Source organism: Equus caballus, chromosome 1 (genome assembly GCF_041296265.1).
Source record: "Equus caballus isolate H_3958 breed thoroughbred chromosome 1, TB-T2T, whole genome shotgun sequence".
NCBI lineage: Eukaryota > Metazoa > Chordata > Mammalia > Perissodactyla > Equidae > Equus > Equus caballus.
The window spans coordinates 151,838,005-151,857,531 of record NC_091684.1 but is presented as its reverse complement, the minus strand read 5'-3'; the positions used below and the strand labels follow the sequence as shown (position 1 = coordinate 151,857,531).

Sequence of the window (19,527 nt, the reverse complement as noted above, 5' to 3'; positions counted from 1 at the left end):
TGAAATAAGTCCTACACAATTCTCAGAATTTTCTCCATGATTCCTTTTTGTGATCTTCACTAGAATTTTCTCTAGATCTCAGAAATTTATCAGCTTGAATTAATACTTGTTTGATATTTCACAGTTAGGATTCTTTACAAGTTGTTTTCCCCTAGATATCTCAGCGATTTCCAAATATCTAATCTTCCTGTGAATTTTATAGCTATTTCTCCTTAATCCAAAAAATAAAAGTTAATATCTAGAATTTATGGCTCAGATGGAATTTTTTGTATATTTGCTTTTCCTTCTTCAACCAGAACTTCAAAGTTGGTTTTATGTGAGTCTACCCACAACACAGAGCAAACCTTACAATTAATGGTGAAACATTAGAAGCATTTCTTTTGAAGTCAAGAATAAGAAAAGGAAGCCTTCTATTACTGCTTCTAACTCATTTCATTCTGGAGGTCCCAGCATTAAAGAAGGAGAAAGGGAAGTGAAGATTGAAAAGAAATAAACTGTTGTTTACCAATGATAGACGATACTAAAATGTTTACAGGCAACACAGATGATGTCTACATTGGATCTGTTTGAACTATTGGAACTGTTCAAACCTCAATGCTATACGACACAAGACCAATATGCAATATCAATTGCATCAATCAATCAGAAAATATAATTGTGGAAAACATGACATTCCACATATCAAAAAAATATTTAGGAATAAACTTAGCAAAAGAGAAGCATGCTTTATATGGAAAAATTATGAAATCCTATGGAAGGATATAAAAGAAGGTAAAAGTAAAATGAGAGGTATACCACGTTTATTCATGAGAAGATGTAAAATAATGAAAATATTAATTCCTTCCCAAACTAACATATCAACTCATTAAAATTCCAACCAAAGGACATGCCAAGCTTATCTTAAATTTCATATGGAAGATAAAGGGTTAAGAACAGCAAAGACATTCCTCAAGAAGAAGAATGAGGAAGGGGGACTTAACTTCATAGTCATCAAGACTTATAATAATGCAATGAGAACTAAATCATTGCAGCAGTGATGCTGGGATAGACAAATATAACAAAGGGACAATGGAGAAAACCCAGAAACAGACATATACATATCAGAGAAGTTAATCCATGACAGAGGTAGAATTACATTCAAGAAATGGTACTGGCATGATTAGTTATCTATGCATGTGAAAAAAAGATGAAGTTAGATCTCTACCTTGTACCATATATACAAATCAATTACAGATTGAGTAAAGATATAATTGGGAAAAGCTAATTTTAACACTTTTAGAACAACTTCTTTATAACTTTGGAACTACAAAAGATTTCTTAAGCAAGATACGAAAAATATAAACCACAAAGAAAAAAGACTGATAAATTCTATATATCAACATTAAAAAATTCTTTGCCTCAAAAGGCACCTTAAAAATTTGAATCGGGGTGGGGACTGGCCCCGTGGCCGAGTGGTTAAGTTCGCGCGCTCCGCTGCAGGCGGCCCAGTGTTTCGTCGGTTCGAATCCTGGGCGCGGACATGGCACTGCTCGTCAGACCACGCTGAGGCAGCGTCCCACATGCCACAACTAGAGGAACCCACAACGAAGAATACACAACTATGTACCAGGGGGCTTTGGGGAGAAAAAGGAAAAAATAAAATCTTTAAAAAAAAAAAAAAATTTGAATCGGGGTGGCCTGGTGGTGTAGAGGTTGAGTTCATTGATCCACTTTGGCGACCCAGGGTTCACAGGTTTGGATCCCAGGCACGGACCTACACACTGCTCATCAGGCCATGCTGTGGCAGTGTCCCACATACAAAATAGAGGAAGATTGGCACAGATGTTAGCTCAGCAACAATCTTCTTCAAGAAACAGAGGAGGATTGGCAACAGATGTTAGCTCAGGACTGATCTTCCTCACCAAAAAGAGGGGAAAAAAAGAAGAAGAAGAAAGAAGAAAGAAGGATCTCAAATAAACAACCTAACTTTATATAAAAAAAAAAAGAAACTGAACAGACAAGGCATAAAATGGGAAAATATACTTGAATACATATAACTGGCAAAGTATTACTATCCAGAATATATTAAAATGCCTAGGAGTTATTAAAAAACAAACACCCACTGGAAAATGGTCAAAAGATATGAGCAGACAATTTATGGAAGATAAAACCCAAATGGCCAACAAACCTAGGAAAGAAGCTCAACCTCACTAGTAGGTGGAAAAAATTCCATTTAAAACTACAATTTCAAAGGCATGAGATTAGCAAAAAATATAACATATAAAGACATTAAAAATCTGAATAGTCCTATTACCTTCAAGAAATTAAATCAGTACTAGAGTTAAAAATCTTGCTACCAAAAAAAATCATTGTCAGAAGATTTTGTTAGAAGATTCAATCTTTCAAGGAACGTATCAATCCAATCTTATGTAAATCCTTTCACAGAACAGAAGTTGCAGGAACAATCCCCAACTCAGCTCATGGTATAACCGTACATCCAATCCCATATGTATCATCCCATAACCATGACCAAAACCAACTGATGAAGGTATGAAAAGGAAAATTATGGACTAATCCCACTCATGAACATAGATATAAGAATCTTAAAATATTATTAAATCAAATCTAGGAGTGCATACCAAGACAACCCATCACGAACAAGATGACTTTATCCCAGAAATTCAAGGGTGCTTTAATATTAACAACTTAAATGGCAGAATGGATAGAACCAAGGAATGAATCTAATAAAGGATGAGCAAGAAAGGATGAGCTAGAAAAAAAGTTTTACTTTAGTAAAAGACATTAAAGAAGACTTAAATAAATGAAAAAGCTATGCCATGTTCATGGACCGGAAGACTCAATATCATAAAAAAATGTAATACTCTACAAATTGTTCTATATATTCTATGCAACAGCAATTAATATCCCAATATGGGTTTGCAAAACACATAACAAGCTAACTCTAAAGTTGACATGGAAGAGCAAAGACCCACAGAATAAGATACTTCTGAAGAACAAGGAAAGAGAAACTGCCCTGCCAGATATCAAGAATTGCTATGAAGCTCATAGTTAGGTTAGGGTGATATTGAGGCTGGGAGACCAATGCATAAGAATAGGGCACCCAGAAACAGAATCACAAATGTATGAGAACTTCATTTATGACAAAGGTGGCATCGCAGATCACTGGGGAATGACCTATGCAATATATGATGTCAGGACGACTGGCTATCCACATGGTAGGATCCTTACTTCCTACCATATACAAAAGTTAACTTCAAATGGATTACAGATTTAAATGTGAAAGATAAAATTTTAAAGCTTTTAGAAGAATCTGTAGAAAAATATCTTTATGACCTCAGGATAAAAAAGGATTTCTTTAATAAGACAAAAAAAGCAATACTCACAAAAGATTGATAAGCATGACAACATTAAAATTAAGAATTTCTGCTAACAAAAAGATACCTTAAAGAAAATGAAAAGATAAATTAGAAATTAAAAGAAGAAACAAGCGTCCCAGGAACCAAAAATATTTAAATAAAATGTTTGAATTATACCTCATTATCCAAACTCTAGCTAATTTTTATATAAAAATCAGGCACCAAATAGATTCTGAAAACTAGATTTTCTTCATTATTTGAACTCTGGCTATCTGAAGTCAGGAACTACATAAATTTTTCTAGCAAAGAATGTTTTATTTGTAATATATACAACCAACTGAAGATTAATATCTAGAATATTGAAAGAGCTACTTCTTACATAAAAATAAGAAAAAGACAAATAACCCAACGACATAACTAGAATTGTAAAGAAGAAAAAAATCTTAGTGGTGAATAAACATATGAAAAGATATTCAGCCTCATTAATAATCAGAAAAACTCACATTATGACCACCGAAAGTTACCATTTTACACTCATGAGATTGGCAAAAATTAAGAAGTTTGGCAAGACCAGTTGTCAGTAAAGATAGGAATTCTATGCACTGCTAGGAAGAGTACAATTTGATACAACCACTTTGAAACACACTCCGCAGGTTAGTTCTTTCTCTCACCACAGTTTGTTGGAGTTGGGGTTTTCTCCATCTTTCTGGGCTATATAGTTCTTGCCAGGCTACTTTGTAACAATTTGAGAGTCTTGAGCATCACCTTCCGCTCAACCCAAAGTTCTGGGAAGAGCTTCAAGCTGTGATTAAACTTCCAAAGGACTCCTCAAAGCTTAACCTAACCTGGACCCTGGAGTCCTCTCAGATGGCCAGTGAAGAAAATTCCCAGGAAGATTGAGCTGCCTCTCTGCCTATTTCAGAAGCACTAATAAAGAACCTTAGTAACTTGACTCAACCCTAGCACCAAATTCCCTCCTCTTCTACCAGAATATCCACCCCAACAGCCTGACAGAGAAAAGAAATGCCAGGGCTTAAGTGATGGCATACTCTACAGAAGGAGGGGCGTGAGGACATTGTTAACTGCTCAGAAAGAAAGAATGCAAAGAATGACACAAATTATTAAATACTACTACCCCAACCAACTTCCTATACTTCAAAGAGAACCAAGACAGAAGGAAATTGAGGTTGAATCAAGAATTCAAAGATTTAGATGTAGCTGTCATCATTGCGTGTATCATAGAGATCTTTCTGAGAATACTAGAATGGAGAATAATTACGACACAGTCGATTGAGCCATAAACCTTATCTTACTCTTTCCAGTAATTTTAGGATCATTATGCAAGAGCTTGGGAAAGCTACTCTATGCTGAGACAGACTGTATACTAGTATTTTGATAACCTATGATATGAGTTCTATGACGTCTTTTTTTCTTGCATCTCTTTTCTACCTTGATCCCAGTTAACTTACAAGGAATCTATGTAGTTTGCATTTGAATGACTTCAGTATACATTAGTTTAACTCCTTGATTTGACCCAAAGAAGCACTAATATGTCTCAAGTGTTGCCTGTGTTTTAGAAGGCTGAAGTCAGTAAGATGAAACCCAACATCAAGAATTGAAGGCAAAGTAACTTGTGTGGGAAGAATGTAAAGAAAACATTGGGTGGTTTGGCTAAAGTATGATTAGAGCAGGGTGCATTAACTAGATTTTCTAGTTTTCAAAATTTGAATTGTAATAAAAATTTTTGGTATTATTTCAATTTCAGTAGCAAATAATTTGTACATAGAGGATCTTAATAAAGTTGAGATGTATTTGAGTACATTAAAAAAAAAAGAAACACATTCTGCCATTATCTTACAAAACTACCTATGCATTCCCTACAAACTAGAAATTCCAGTACTAGAAACTACATATGCCCTGTTGAAAATCTGGTACCTGTACACCAGGAGACATGTGTGAGAATCTACACAGCGTCATTCAGAATAACAAAAAACTGGAAACAATTATTCATCAACAGCAGAATAGATAAGTAAATTGTTATACCTATATAATTGCATATTGTAATAGCTTTATTGAGAAATAATGCACACACCATACAATTCATCCATTTAAAGTACGCAATTCAATGTTTTTTTTGCATACTTGTATTACAATATTTGTTTTTAAAATTGTGGTAAAATATATATAACAAAATTAACTACTTTAACCATTTTAAAGTATACAACTTAGTGGCATTAATGACATTCGCAATGTTGTATAGCCATCACCACTATCTATTTCCAAAACTTTTTCATCACTCCAAACAGAAACTGTAATCACTAAGCAATAACATCCCATTCCTGCCTCCCCCAGCCCCTGGTAACTTCTAATCTACTTTCTGTCTCTGTGAATTTGCCTATTCTAGACATTTCATATAAGTACAAACATACAATAGTTGGCCTTTCATGTCTGGCTTATTTCACTTAGCATAACGTCCTCAAGGTTCATCCACATTGTAGTATGTATCAGAACTTCATTCCTTTTTATGGGTGAATAATATTCCATTGTATGGATATGTCACATTTTGTTTGTCCATTCACCTGTTGATGGACATTTGGGTTGTTTCCACCTTTTGGCTCTTGGAAATAATGCTGTAATAAACACTGGCATATTAAGTATCTGTTCTAGTTCTTGCTTTCAATTTCTTGGGTAGATACTACCCAGGAGTGGAATTTCTGGGTCATATACTAACTCTACGTTTAGCTTTTTGAGGAACCACCAAATCATTTTCCATAGCAGCTGTAGCATTTTATATTCCCACTGGCAATGTACAAGGGTCCCAATTTTTCTACATCTTTGACAACAAATATTTTTTTCCCAGTCTATGACTTGCCTTTTCATTGTTTTAACAGTGTTTTTCTCAGAGCAGAAGTTTTCAGGTTTAATAAAGTCCAGCTTATCAATTTTTTCTTTCATGGATCACGCTTTTGGTGTTGTATCTAAAAAGTCATTGCCAAATCCAAAGTCACCTGGACTTTTTCCTGTGTTATCTTCCAGAAGTTTTATAGTTTGTGTTTGCATTTAGGTCTCTGATTCATCTTGAGTTAATTTCCATGAACAGTGAAAAGTCTGTGTTTGGATTCATTCTTTTGCATGTGGATGTCCAGTTGTTTCAGCACCATTAGTTGAAAAGACTATCCTTTCTCCATTGAATTGTCTTCACTTCTTTGTGAAAGATAAGTTAACTATATTTCATGTGAGTCTATTTCTGGGCTCTCTCTTCTGTCCCATTGATCTATTTGTCTATTACTTCATCAATACCACACTGTCTTGATTATTGTAGTTTTATAGTAAGTCTTGAAGTTGGGAAGTGTAAGTTCTCTGACTTCGTTCTTCTTCAGTATTGTACTGGCTATTCTGGGTCTTTTGCCTTTCCATGTAAACTTTGGAATCAGTTTGTTGATATCTACAAAATAACTTGCTGGGATTTTGATTGGGGCAACACTGAATCTTTAGGTCAAGTTGGGAAGAACTGACATCCTAACAATATTGAGTATTCTTATCCATGAACATGAAATCTCTCTCCATTTATTTAGATTTTCTTTGATTTCTTTCATCAGAGTTTTGTTGTTTCCTTCATATAGATATTATATATACATCTAGGTATTTTTTATTTGTTTTTTGGTGCTAAGGTAAATAGTGTTGCATTTTTTATTTCAAATTCCAATAATGGGAAAGCAATTGACTTTTTTTTAAAAAAGTTATTTATTTCCAAACAATGCAATTTGTGTTATTATCTGTATTCAAATCTTATCTTTTGCTAATATTGTTATTTTTCCCAAATGTTACACATATTCTTGAAAAGAAAGAGAATCCTCTTTTATTGTTATCAACATTTAATACACACTTATCTATAAAAAAAATCTTATTGCCTGGTAGTAATTCTGTTATGTCCTCATTAACATTTGGTTGACTAAAAATATATAATAGAGGTCTATTAGGTTTTCCTAATGTTATAATGCTTTTCTTCTCCAGGTGTACATCGTAATTTCGACTTCTGTGTAGATTACATCATGTTCACCACCCAAAAGCAACTGACTTTCGTATATTGACCTTGTATCCTACAACCTTGCTATGATCACTGATTAGTTCCATGAGGTTTTTTTAATGGTTCTTTGGGATTTTCTACATAGACAATCATGTAATCTATGAACAAAGACAGGTTTATTTTTTCCTTCCCAATGTGTATATACCTCTCCCCTCCCCTTCCTGTCTTATTGTGTTAACTAGGACTTCCAGTATGATGTTGAATAGGAATAGTGAGTGGAGACATCCATGACTTTTTTTTGATCCTAAAGGGAAAGCATCTAGTTTCTCATCATTATGTATAATGTAAGCTGTAGAGTTTTTATAGATGTTCTCTATTGTATTGAGAAAGTTCCCCTCTACTGTATTCCTAGTTTGCTGGGAGCTTTATATCATGAATTAATGTTGACTTTCATTAAATACTTTTTCTGTCTCTATTGATATGATCATATGACTTTTTTCTTCTTTAGCCTATTGATACGATAGATTACATTAATTGATTTTTTGAATGTTGAACTAGCCTTGCACACCTGAAGTAAATCCCATTCGGTCACGATAAAAAAGATAACTCTTTTTGGGGCTGGCCCCGTGGCCGAGTGGTTAACTTCGCGCGCTCCGCTGCAGGCGGCCCAGTGTTTCGTTGGTTCGAATCCTGGGCGCGGACATGGCACTGCTCATCAAACCACGCTGAGGCAGCGTCCCATATGCCACAACTAGAAGGACCCACAACGAAGAATATACAACTATGTACCGGGGGGCTTTGGGGAGAAAAAAGAAAAAAAATAAAATCTTTAAAAAAAAAAAAAGATAACTCTTTTTATACATTGTTGAATTCAACCTATTCATATTTTGCTGAAGACTTTTGAATCTATTTTCCTGAGATATACTGGTCTGCAATTTTCCTTTCTTGTAATGTCTTTGTCTGATTTTGGTATGGTAATGCTGGCCTCATTGAATGAGTTAGGGAGTGTTCCATCTGCTTCTATTTTCTAGAATATTATAGAGAAATGGTATAATTCCTTCCTTAAATGCTTGGTAGAATTCACCAGTGAGACCAGCTGGGCCATGGTAAAGCTAATAAAGATTAGAGCAGAAATAAAGGAAATAGAGACTAGAAAAACAAAACAGAAAGTCAACAAAACCAAAGGTTGGTTCTTTGAAAAGATCAACAAAATTCACAAACCTTTAGCTAGACTGACCAAGAAAAAAAAGAGAAAAGACTCAAATTACTACAATTAGGAACAAAAGAGGAGACATCACTATTGGCCTTACAGAAATAAAAAGGATAATAAAGAAATATTATGAACAACTGTATGCCAACAAACTAGGTAATTCAGATGAAACAGATAAATTCTTAGAGAGACACAAACTAGCAAAACTGACTCAAGAAGAAATACATGACCTGAACAGATGTAGAGCAAGCAAACTCTGAATTGGTAATTTTAAAATTTTCAACAAAGAAAAGCCAAGGCCCAGAGGCTTCATTGGTAAATTCTACCAAACATTTAAAGAATTAATACCAATCCTTCACAAATACTTTCAAAAGATAAAAGAAGAAGAAACACTTTCTAACTTAGTCTATAAGGCCAATATTACACTGACACCCAAACTAGTCAAAGAAATCAAAAGAAAAAACATACAGACCAATATTTCTTATGAACATGAACACAAAAATTCTCAACAAAATATTAGCAAACCAAATCCAACAACACATAAAAAGAATTATACACCATGACCAAGTGAGATTTATCCCAGGAATGAATACTTAACTTAACATCTGAAGAATCAGAGTAATATACCATATTGATAGAATAAACTACAAAAATTCACATGATCATCTTAACAGACACAGAAAAGATCTTTGACGAAATCCAACATCCTTGCATGATAAAAGCATTCAACAAAGTAGGAATAGACAGGAACTTCCTCAAACTGACAAAGGGTGTTTACAAAAGGATATCATCAAGAAAGTGGAAAAGAGAACCACCCACAGAATGGGAGAAAATGTATGCAAATCACATGTCTGATAAGGGATTTATAACCAGAACATACAAAAAATTTTAAGATCAATAATAAAAAGACAAACAACCCAGTTAAAAACTAGGCAAAAGATTTGAGTAGACATTTCTCCAAAGAACATATAAAAAATTACTGATAAGCACAAGAAAAAATGTTCAACATCATTAGTCATTAGAGAAAGGCATATCAAAACTACAATAGGCTATCACTTCACATCTACTAAGATGGCTATAATGTAAAAAAAGGACAGACATTAACAAGTGCTGGAGAAGATATGGAGAAATTGTAACCCTCATATATTACTGGTAAGAATGGAAAATAGTGTGGGTACCTTGAAAAACAGTTTGGTTGTTCTTCAAAGTGCTAAACATAAAGTGACCATATGACCCAGCAATTCCATTCTTAGGTATATACCCGAGAAAAATGAAACGTGTCTATACAAAAACTTGTACACAAATGGGCAAAGCAGCATTATTCATAACAGCCAAAATGTGGAAACAATCTAAATGTCCATCAAGTGATGAATAAAGAAAATGTGGGGCCAGCCCCATGGCCGAGTAGTTAAGTTCGAGCACTCTGCTTCGCCGGTTTGGATCCTGGGCGCCGACATGGCACCACTCATGAAGCCATGCTGAGGCAGCATCCCATATGCCACAACTAGAAGGACCCACAACTAAAAATATACAGCTATATCTGGGGGGCTTTGGGGATAAAAAGGAAAAATAATTCTTTAAAAAAGAAAAAAAGAAAATGTGGTATATCCATACAGACGAATATTATTTGGCTATAAAAAAGAATAAAGTACTGATACGTGCTACCACATGGACGAACCTTGAAAACATTATGTTAAGTGAAAGAAGACAGTCACAAAAGACCAGAGGTTGTATGATTCCCTTTATGTGAAATGTCTGAAACAAATCCAGAGAAGAGAGAAAATAGATTAGTGGTTGCCAGGGTCTGGGAGTGTGGGGGCCAGGGGGAATGACTGCTAATGTGTATAGGATTTCTTTTTTTTTTTTCAGTAAGGAAGATTAGCTCTGAGCTAACATCTGTTGCCAACCTTCCTCTTTTTGCTGAGGAAGACCGGACCTGAGCCAACATCTACGCCCATCATCCTCTACTTTGCATGTCAGTCACCGCCAGAGCATGGCTTGATGAGCAGTGCGTAGGTCTGCCCCCAGGGATCCGAACCTGCAGACCCCGGCCACCAAGTGGAGCCTGCCAACTTAACCACTATGCCACCAGCCGGCCCCAGGGTTTCTATTTCCGGTTTTGAAAATGTTCTAAATTTACATTGGGTTATAATTGCATAACTCTGTGAATATACTAAAAATCATTGAATTGTACGTTTTAAAAGGGTGAATTTACGGTATATGAAATATATTTCAATGAAGCTGTATAAAAGATGTAGAAGAATGGCTTAATAAAGCTGTATCACTCAGCTTCAACCATTATCAGCTCAGGACCAATCTTGTTTCATCTATACTGCCACCTGCCACCACTCTCACAGTGGGTTATTTTAAAAGCAAACCCAGATATTATTGCTTCTGTAAATATTCCATTTTTTAGTAATATTCAGTAGTATCTCTCCAAAAGATACGGACTCTTTAAAAAATATATATAACATGATACCTTTTATTTTTCTCCCTTTTATTTATTGAATAAATGGGTTGTTTGCCATTGGCCAAAACTGGGTCATGTGCCCACCCCTAATCTCCCACCAGCCAGTCAAGAGGATCCTATTACCCTTGCCCATGATAGGTTTAGGAGTGTACCTCTGAAATTATAATAGGGTCACCTTCCCCAATGGGTGAACACCTGTATAGGCTTCTGCAAAGAGGAAGGAAGAGGGTAGAAAGGATGTTGAGCAGGCAAGCAACAGTACCACATGTTCCTAATTAGGTATGCTACACTTTCCATTGTGAATAATGAACATACTTCATTAGAACTGCCACATCAAATATTCTACTTTCGATCAAGTGACATTTACTGTCAACGTATCAGCTTCCTCATCTGCACAAAGAAGAGACTAGACAAGATGGCCTGCAAGGTCCCTTCCAGCTCTAGGAGTTCTGTTTCAATTTTACATTCTCATTTTCCAAAAAGTAAGTTGAAAAGTCAAACCTACAAAGTATGGTTCAGAAATGATGACGAGTTTTAACTGATAAGTCATAGGTATGGCTGACATCCTTTCATCCCTTAAAAGATTTTAGATATAGACATTAGATTTAAAGAACTCAATAGACTAGAACTGATGTCTTTCCATTAATTTTTTTGTTTTTTTAGAAAGATTATCCCTGAGCTAACATCTGCTGCCTATCCTCCTCTTTCTGCTGAGGAAGACTTGCCCTGAGCTAACATCCGTGCCCATGTTCCTCTACTTTATATGTGGGATGCCTGTCACAGCATGGCTTGACAAGCAGTGTGTACGTATACGCCCAGGATTCGAACTGGCAAATCCCTGGCTGCAGAAGCCAAACATGTGAACTTAACCGCTGCACCACCAGGTGGCCCTCCATTAAGTTTTAAGATCAAAAATAGAAAGGTTAAGTGTTCTACCTTCCTCACTCATCCATTAACACCTCCTAGCTTTTGGCCCTGATGTACAGACAGAGATCGATTACAAGTTCCTTTTCACAACTCCCTTTTCAGTTTGGCATCAACATCCTCCGGGAGCTTATACATGTCTCTGGGACTGTCAGATAGCTCTTGTATCTCTGCTTTGGCTGCCAACCATGATTTTAACTTAAGAAATCATTTCTCTGCCTGCTTCCTTTCACAGTCTTTGTCTGAAGTAACGCTACATTCATTTCATCACACACAGACATTTTCCTTGTGAGGAACCACAAGGAAGCAAAGAGAAGATAGCACACCACCAAGCATTTTTGCTATACCAAACCTTTGCTACCCTTTCTTCCAATCAGAATAAAATTGCTTTATTATTCTCAGCTTACACCTACCATCAGCTTTCTCTGGGAAAATTGCTGGCTTGATCTACATGCAGACCCATTCTTATTTAACAGAAGGCTATGACTGTGACAAATGCGTGACATAAAAAAGTCAAAGACATGGTATCCGTCATACAGGACATTTGGAATAGCAAATGTACAGGAAAACTTGAGAATGTGATTTAACCTGGCTTGGCCACACTGCCATTTCATTTAAGTCTTTCTAGCTCCGATGCGTCATTCTGGTGAGGAGGCCCAGGGTGCGGTCCATTACCACAGTTGGCGGTGGAAACCACACTGGTCTCTCAGTCAGCAGCTCCTGTGTACCACTGTTCATTATGCTAGTTCCAAGAACCTTAGGGTATTAACTTTATTTTCTGATCCAGCCCACCTACTAGGGAAGGTGTGGCCCTGTTTTGAAATGCACAAAGGAAAGACGGTGCTGAGAAAGCTCTTTGGGGAAGGCCTACAGTGCCCAGCCTGGAAGGAGACAAGATAGGCTTACTGACCAGCTGGATGACCTTAAATGAGTCACATCCCCTCCCTGTGCCTCTTAGAACTCTGACTGGAGAAAAATCCTCACGCTGCGTCTCACAAGTTGTTGCAAAAATCAAGTGAGAATGTAAATAGGAAAGTATTTGCACAAATGCAAAGTGGTGTTATTATTTTCAAATATGGAATTTCCTCTGCAGCACCTTTTTTTTTTTGGCCACATGATTACGGCACAGATCATGCCAGATTACGGTGCTGTTTCATCTCGGTTCACCCTTTGCCTGTTCTAGACAGAGATTACACCAGCAATGCTGCATCGCTCCCTTTGGTTCATTTTCCTTCCACCACATCTCTAAGACGCAAATCTCACCACGGTGTGAAATACTGCATAGCAACCACTTACAAAACTCAACATACCTTAAACTGTCAAGATAAGTGCTATAAGAGTGACATTAGAAGCATGCAGCAAGGGTTCAAAAAGCAGAGAGATCACATGCAATTAGAAAAAGCATTTGGAAGGTAACCCCATTACACCAAGCATTTTAGTAATTTCCATCTTGGTCCTATGTCACCCCACCCCACTTCCATGCTTCAGAGACAAGATAGTATATTCTCTATCTTTGTAGCTCCCAAGAACCTGGCGAAGAGGACATCCCAGTGTTGAGAGATGAAATTAACTGGCTAAATGGCTGACAGTAACAAGCCTGGTGGGTCTTAACATTATTTACCCAGCCCAGTGAGACCCAGTTATCTTTAGCTCAGCAGTCTATGTAGGATTTTCCAGGCTGTAAGTGTGCCCGGGAACGCCCTTGCACCTCCCAAGGAAGGAACCTTTATTGAGGGTCTGCTAACTGCCACACAGAGGTGCTTTCAAGTATGTACCTAATATGTGTTTAGTCCTCACAACATGTCTTCAAGCTGTAAGCCTATTTTACAGATGAGGATGCTAAGGCTCGGATAGGCTGAGTTGTCCAGTCTCATAGCTAGTGCAGCCACAGCGTGTGCGTGGGCTCTCCAACACCCCCACCCCCAAACTTTAAATCAGCTAAATCCCACCTTGCTTACCGCCCTCCCCCTGGGCATCTACCCTAGCTACTCCTCCTTCCCACGCCCTAGCCCCAGGCCCGCGGAAAAGCTAGGTCTTAAAGCTTCCACATAAAGATGCTCACTCACCCAACTGCTCCTCACAAGCTTGAAAAGCCTTTGCCACCCACCCTATCAGTAGCCCCGCGCTTCTCAAAAGAGCCTGCACGGCTTTTTCCCAAGGGTGAGGTCCGCCCCGCGGGCAGAGGGGTCACGGGGTCGGCACGCAGATTCCGGGCGAGGACACCTGCCGGGAGAGCGGGCCGCGGAGGATGGGGAGCCCCAGGGCGGCGGCGGCGGCCCGGGAGGGGTCCCGCCTCCGCGCGGCCGCGGCGCGCCGCCCGGAACTACGCTTCCCAGCCTGCCCCGCTGCAGCCGCACGCCCCGGCGCCGCGCCCGGCCGGGAGCCGCCTGTTGATCGCCGCGCTCGCCCCGGCCGCGGCGCCGCCCCTGCTCGGCCGGCCCCGCTCCCTCGGGGCTGACGGACGGACGGCCCGCACCGACGGCTCCGGGATGGCCGCACGGACCGGTGAGCGCGCCGGGCGGGGAGGGGGAGCCCGCCCGGGCGAGGCGCTGTCTGCAGCCCCGCGCCCTCCCTGCGGGCTGGAGGATGCTCGCGGCGTCGGCGCTCGGCCGGGCGGGGGGACGGGCGCGCGGGGCAGGGGCTGCCTCCTGCCTCCCCGGCCCGGCGGGCGGCGCGGGGGAGAGCGCTGCAGAGGGCGGCGCGGGCGGGGGGCGCCCGCCGGTGTGGGTCCCACGCCCTGCACTGCGGCTCCGCAGCCTCTGCAGCCCGCCGGGCCGCTGCAGCGAGGGCGCGGTCTCCTGCCCTCCCCGAGCTGCGGGGCTAGGTTTTTCCATGCTGGGCTTTGTTCCCCCCTTTCTCCTCCTGTGAACGTTTGACAAGCTCCTGGAGCCTAATGCCCCTCACTGTATCGTTAAAGCGGGCGACAGAAAGGGTGGACTCTGGCTGGCATCTTTTTCTAAGATCGCTGAAGCTGTCACCCGCAGGGCGTCTCAGCCTCCGAGAAAGCGGCATTCAGAGAGCGGCCTGATGCAGGTCCTCGAGATCCTCATTTTTTTTTTTTTTCCTGGTTAAAGTGATGGTAGCCTGTGCTGCCTTGAGTCTTTCTCATTTTTCTCTGTTGACCTGCAGAAATGAAGATTGATTTTAAAATAATAATAAAAGACTCCTAATGGGCATCTTTACTTAAAGTATTTAAAGGTGGGAAGGTAGTGCAGGCAACATGCAAATTAGCAATGAAGGAGACCGTGAATGTTATGGCTTCATCTTGCCCGCTACACATCCGAATCACGAGGCACTTGGGAAGGCAATGAAAAGAACATCGGGGGGGAGGTTAAAACCAGGTTCCTGTCCTAGCTCTACCGTTAAGGAGCTGAGGGAGTCTAGGCAAGTCCTTTCACCTCTCTGTGCTGCTTTCTCCATATAAAATGGGGCCTTTGGGCTAAATGATTTCTAAACCCCCGTTCTTCCAAGATTCTTATGTCAGGGAACTGAAGAGATGAGGATGCTTCTCTTGAACATTGTTACAGAAAGCCCGATTGTGACAGAACAAGTGGCATTCCCTTAGTGAGGAGGAAAGATTTTTCAGGGCTTGGGCAATCTGATTTTTTAAAAAATAAAACTGATTTCCTCTATACTCTCTTCAATCTCACCCAATAAATATGCATTACAATCGTTTTAATCTTTGTAAATTACTGTAAATTGGTAGGCAACAACATGTGCTTTTTGTTTGTTTTTTTTTTTTTGTTTTTAATTTGCTGAAGGTGAAGTGATGTGATCAGCAGGTAAAGGGAGAAGCAAATGGCTCCTCGGGGCTGGCCGGCAGTGGGCAGATGGGGTGGGCAAAGAGGTGGGGAGGGAGCCCTGACAGGAAGTAACCAGTGAGTATATACACTGAAGAAAGAGAGGAGGGGCACTGATGGGTCATTGTTTGAATCAGAAATACACAATAGAAGGAATGAGAGATCCACGAAACCCGTGCTCTGCAAACCCTGCCCTAACTGATTCAGGCAAGGACTCATCCATGGGTACAAAACCTTTGAGTGAAAGGTGGTTGGAAAGCGGGATTTTCACATTATTTCAAAGTATGTCACACAGATTACCTAGGGAAAATGTGTCCTGACAATGGAGAGATGAGAGGTCATCATCTTAGCCTAGAGGTCAAGCTTGCCAGCACCTGTATGAGTCTCCCATTGGGATGCAATAAGAAGGTCGTAACTTCACCTGTGTAGTGTGCCTGCCAAAAAGACTTGGGGGGAAGGGGGGTGACTTTTGTAAATTAAAATACTTAGGTGATGTAACAACCAGTTAGAATGTGTCAACTTTGGATCCTAGATCAGAAAAAAATAGCTATAAGAGATGATTTGGAGACAAGTGGAGTAATTTGAATATGGACTGCATATTAGATAATATTATGGAATTACTGTTCATTTTCTTAGGTGCAGTAGTGGTACTGTGATTATGTAGGACACTGTCCTTATTCTTTTGAGCTGTGGGTGTTAGAGGCAATGTGTCATGACGTCTACAACGCTCAGCTGGTTCAAGAAAAGAAAGGTCTAAGGTAGAGGCAAGCTGAGAAATGGAGCAAAATGATGACAGTTGGTGAGTCAAAGAGAATGGTATACAGGTGTTTATTGTACTAGTCTCTTACCTTTTCCATAGATTTGAACTTTTTAAATAAAAAAATTGGGGTGCCTGCTTCAGCTGCACATATGCTAAAATTAGAACGACACAGAGAAGCTGAGCGTGCCCCTGGGCAAGGATGACACACAAATTCGTGAAGCTTTCCATATTTTTGATGGCAGCTAGACATTTGGTGGGGAACACGATGTAGTGTACAGAAGGCGAAATATAATGATGTACCCCTGAAATTTATACAACATTATAGATCAATGTAACCGCAATAAAAGAAAAAGAAGAAGAAGCAGCATGAATGGGAGTGAAGGGAAATTAATTGCCTGCTCTTTCTAAAAGTACAGGAGAAATGTCCACACGGGGACCTGCAAGCCCTGCCACTGCTGCTGGGAGCCAGGGGCCCCAAGGGCTGCCCGCTTGCAATGTTAGCTGCCCCGTGGCCTGGGCACTATGGTCTGAGTCCGTGGTGTAAAGAAGGGCTACTAAAAAAAAATGGCAGAAGATCAATAAAATAAATAAGTAAATAAAGAGAAAGAATTGTTGGAGAACTGTGTGGTTAGTGACAGAGAGCTGCAGTGAATCTGTGGGGAACTCACAGTGAATCTGTGGCTTCAGATTCCCGAAATTTGAATCCTATTGGAGATGTGAGTGGGGCCCGGGAAATTCCCTTGTTTGGTTCCTCTTGGCTACTGTCAATCATTTATTCATAAGACACTCCATCCCCTGACTCCAACGTCAAAGTGTTAATAATTCCCAAACTTTAGAACTTCTAGCCCTACCTGAGAACCATCCTCAAAATTTGGTCCCCTTCCTCTCTCCGTCCAAGATCTGTGTCAGTGTAGAAGGAAGTTCCAGGTGGTGGTTCTTCTCATTTTGAGTTAGAGGAGTGTTGGGGAAAGAAGAGATCCAGCTTTTTGACAGAACAGAAGTTGTGGGGTTTCCTCTCATTCCCTGTACGTGTGAGTCACAAACAACCAAATGTTTTCTGTATACGCTCTAAGTAGTTCAAAGAGTTGTATAGAAGGCGTGTGCAAAAGAGACTTCCTCTTACCAGACCAAGAAAATGGAATCAACTCTTAAGATAAAGAATTTTATACAGAAAGTTTTGCTGCAGCGTCTTTTTGTTATACCTGGAATATCTATATTTCTGCTTTTAGGTTTTGCCCTCCTGTTTAGGCATCAAAGCTGCCCCATAATGATTTCTTTCATGTTTGTTGCCAGTATTCCTGGATTTCGCTTGTGACAGCTAGCTGGAGTGGAAATGAGAAGGTCAGCTCTAGAACTGTGGGTAACAGGAGATCATAAAACAGGAAACAAGACCAGTCATGCCAAGCCTGGATATGAGGAGAAAGGAGCAAATCTGGGGCACTAGCCCTAAGAAAGAACCAGGAGGCTTCTTGTGAGGGTGATTGGAGGGGTCTGGAGTCTAGTGAACTGGGCTGCTCTTCAGCCAGCATGTGGGGGGATAGCCATCCCCATTTTTATAGCTGACAGCCATTCTGATTGGGCAGTGCCCACTCCATACTAGTTGCTAAATATTTGGCATGTCGTCTTGGTAAGCAGTCATGAGTCAAGGTGCCCCTAGCACCTGTAAGTCATAACAAAGCATTGATCAAAACCTAGCTGGGATACAGATGCTAGACAATGAGACAAGATAGGTGGGTCAAGGAGCATGTAAGCAGGCAGAAGCCAGGAGGGCACATAAAGCAAATGCAGGAGAGCAGGGAACCCATGGTGCCAGTCAGGAATTGAGAAGCCCATCACTTCCCGAAGGCAAGAGGAGGGGACGTGGCTAGAACCAACAAAACAGTTAAAAACTAGAAAGACACAGATACACAAGAGGAAGGTAAAGAGGTAGACAGAGGTCAAGAAATAGGAACGCCTCAGAAAACAGAGCATAGGGCAAGACAGAGGGATAAGGCGGCAGCAGGAAGTAGGACCCTCCAAGAGACTTAGAAACCAGGTGGCAGTCTGCGCAGACCGTAAGACTTCCATGCGGAAGAGCTTCTGCTCAAGCCAAGGAGCTTCTTGGCTACTGCCTGCCCAGGTGGAAACCTATCTCATGCTGTGGCCAGCCTACACATGGTGGCTTGCTACACCTGGCAACCCCGACCCAGGACTCTTATAGGATGCGCCTGTCCATATTCAACAGATTCTGACAAGGATGACAGAGGGAACAAATACCCAAATAGAAGACTATTCCCAGAGCAAGAACAAAAGAGAAATGGCTGGGACTGAGGGCTTGTATGTCCTAGTCAGTGTGCCTAGCACGTACACTATCACATTAAGCATCACCTCCACCTTCTGAGAGAGGTACTGTTCTTTTCCTGTTTTACAGAGAAAAACAGAGGCTTGGAGAGGTTGTCACTCGCAACCTGGGTCTATAACCATCAGACCTGGGGCTGGCTGACTCCAAGGCCCATGTTTTAGTCTTTTGTGCTCTTCTGAACCTGGAGGGGGTGTGGTCACTAGTGGGCACATTGTTTTAAAAGGGGACTATTTTCCAGCTCAATTTTAGCGCTGCCAACTTTTGTGTTGGGAGATTGGGAAATTAAGAACAAATAGTCTCAGATGCAGACTATTCATTCTGGTATGATCTGTTCCTCATGACCTTTCAAAAGAGATTTACAATTCAATTTATAATTGGAGATTTATATATAATAAATCACTTAGCAGCTACCCTACTTGGGTAGTTGAACCTGGGTCCCCCATCTCCAGTCCAGCCCCTCTCCTCCCAGTGTGGTGTCTGTCCTTCCCGTGAGGAGTCCTTTGTAGCTTTCCTAGATATGTGTGTGCTCCAAAGCAATGTATGGCACTGTTTTGCCCATTTAAAAAGCTTTTCACTAGGTTTTTCTAGAGTATTTTTTGTTTACTCTTTTGTAAAAATTAGTCTCTTGTTTGTTTTGAG

At 40.3% G+C, this 19,527-nt stretch overlaps 2 protein-coding genes and 1 non-coding gene across 8 annotated transcripts in view; 2 read left to right on the top strand and 1 right to left on the bottom strand.

Annotated features, from left to right (window-relative positions):
• Window positions 1-14,895, bottom strand: part of LYSMD2 (LysM domain containing 2) — a 30,981-nt gene extending 16,086 nt beyond the window's left edge. Inside the window, exon 1 of one of the 3 annotated variants that reach the window (XR_011426508.1) lies at window positions 14,054-14,871. Coding sequence is in view for 1 of the 3 variants with exons in the window: in XM_070236549.1 (XP_070092650.1) it covers window positions 14,117-14,821 (705 nt within the window). In the remaining 2 variants the exon portion in view is untranslated. Of the gene's footprint in view, window positions 1-14,053 lie in introns of all 3 variants that reach the window. The other 2 variants (XM_070236549.1, XM_070236563.1) reach the window with 2 other exon arrangements.
• The window catches only part of TMOD2 (tropomodulin 2), a 49,670-nt gene continuing 44,485 nt past the window's right edge, over window positions 14,343-19,527 (top strand). Inside the window, exon 1 of one of the 4 annotated variants that reach the window (XM_023617385.2) lies at window positions 14,343-14,492. The gene's annotated coding sequence lies outside the window, so the exon portion shown is untranslated. The remainder of the gene's footprint in view (window positions 14,493-19,527) is intronic. The other 3 variants (XM_023617377.2, XM_023617396.2, XM_070236531.1) reach the window with 3 other exon arrangements.
• On the top strand, window positions 16,676-16,781 carry LOC111769854 (U6 spliceosomal RNA). The gene has a single exon (XR_002802679.2). It is a non-coding gene; the product is annotated as a U6 spliceosomal RNA (small nuclear RNA).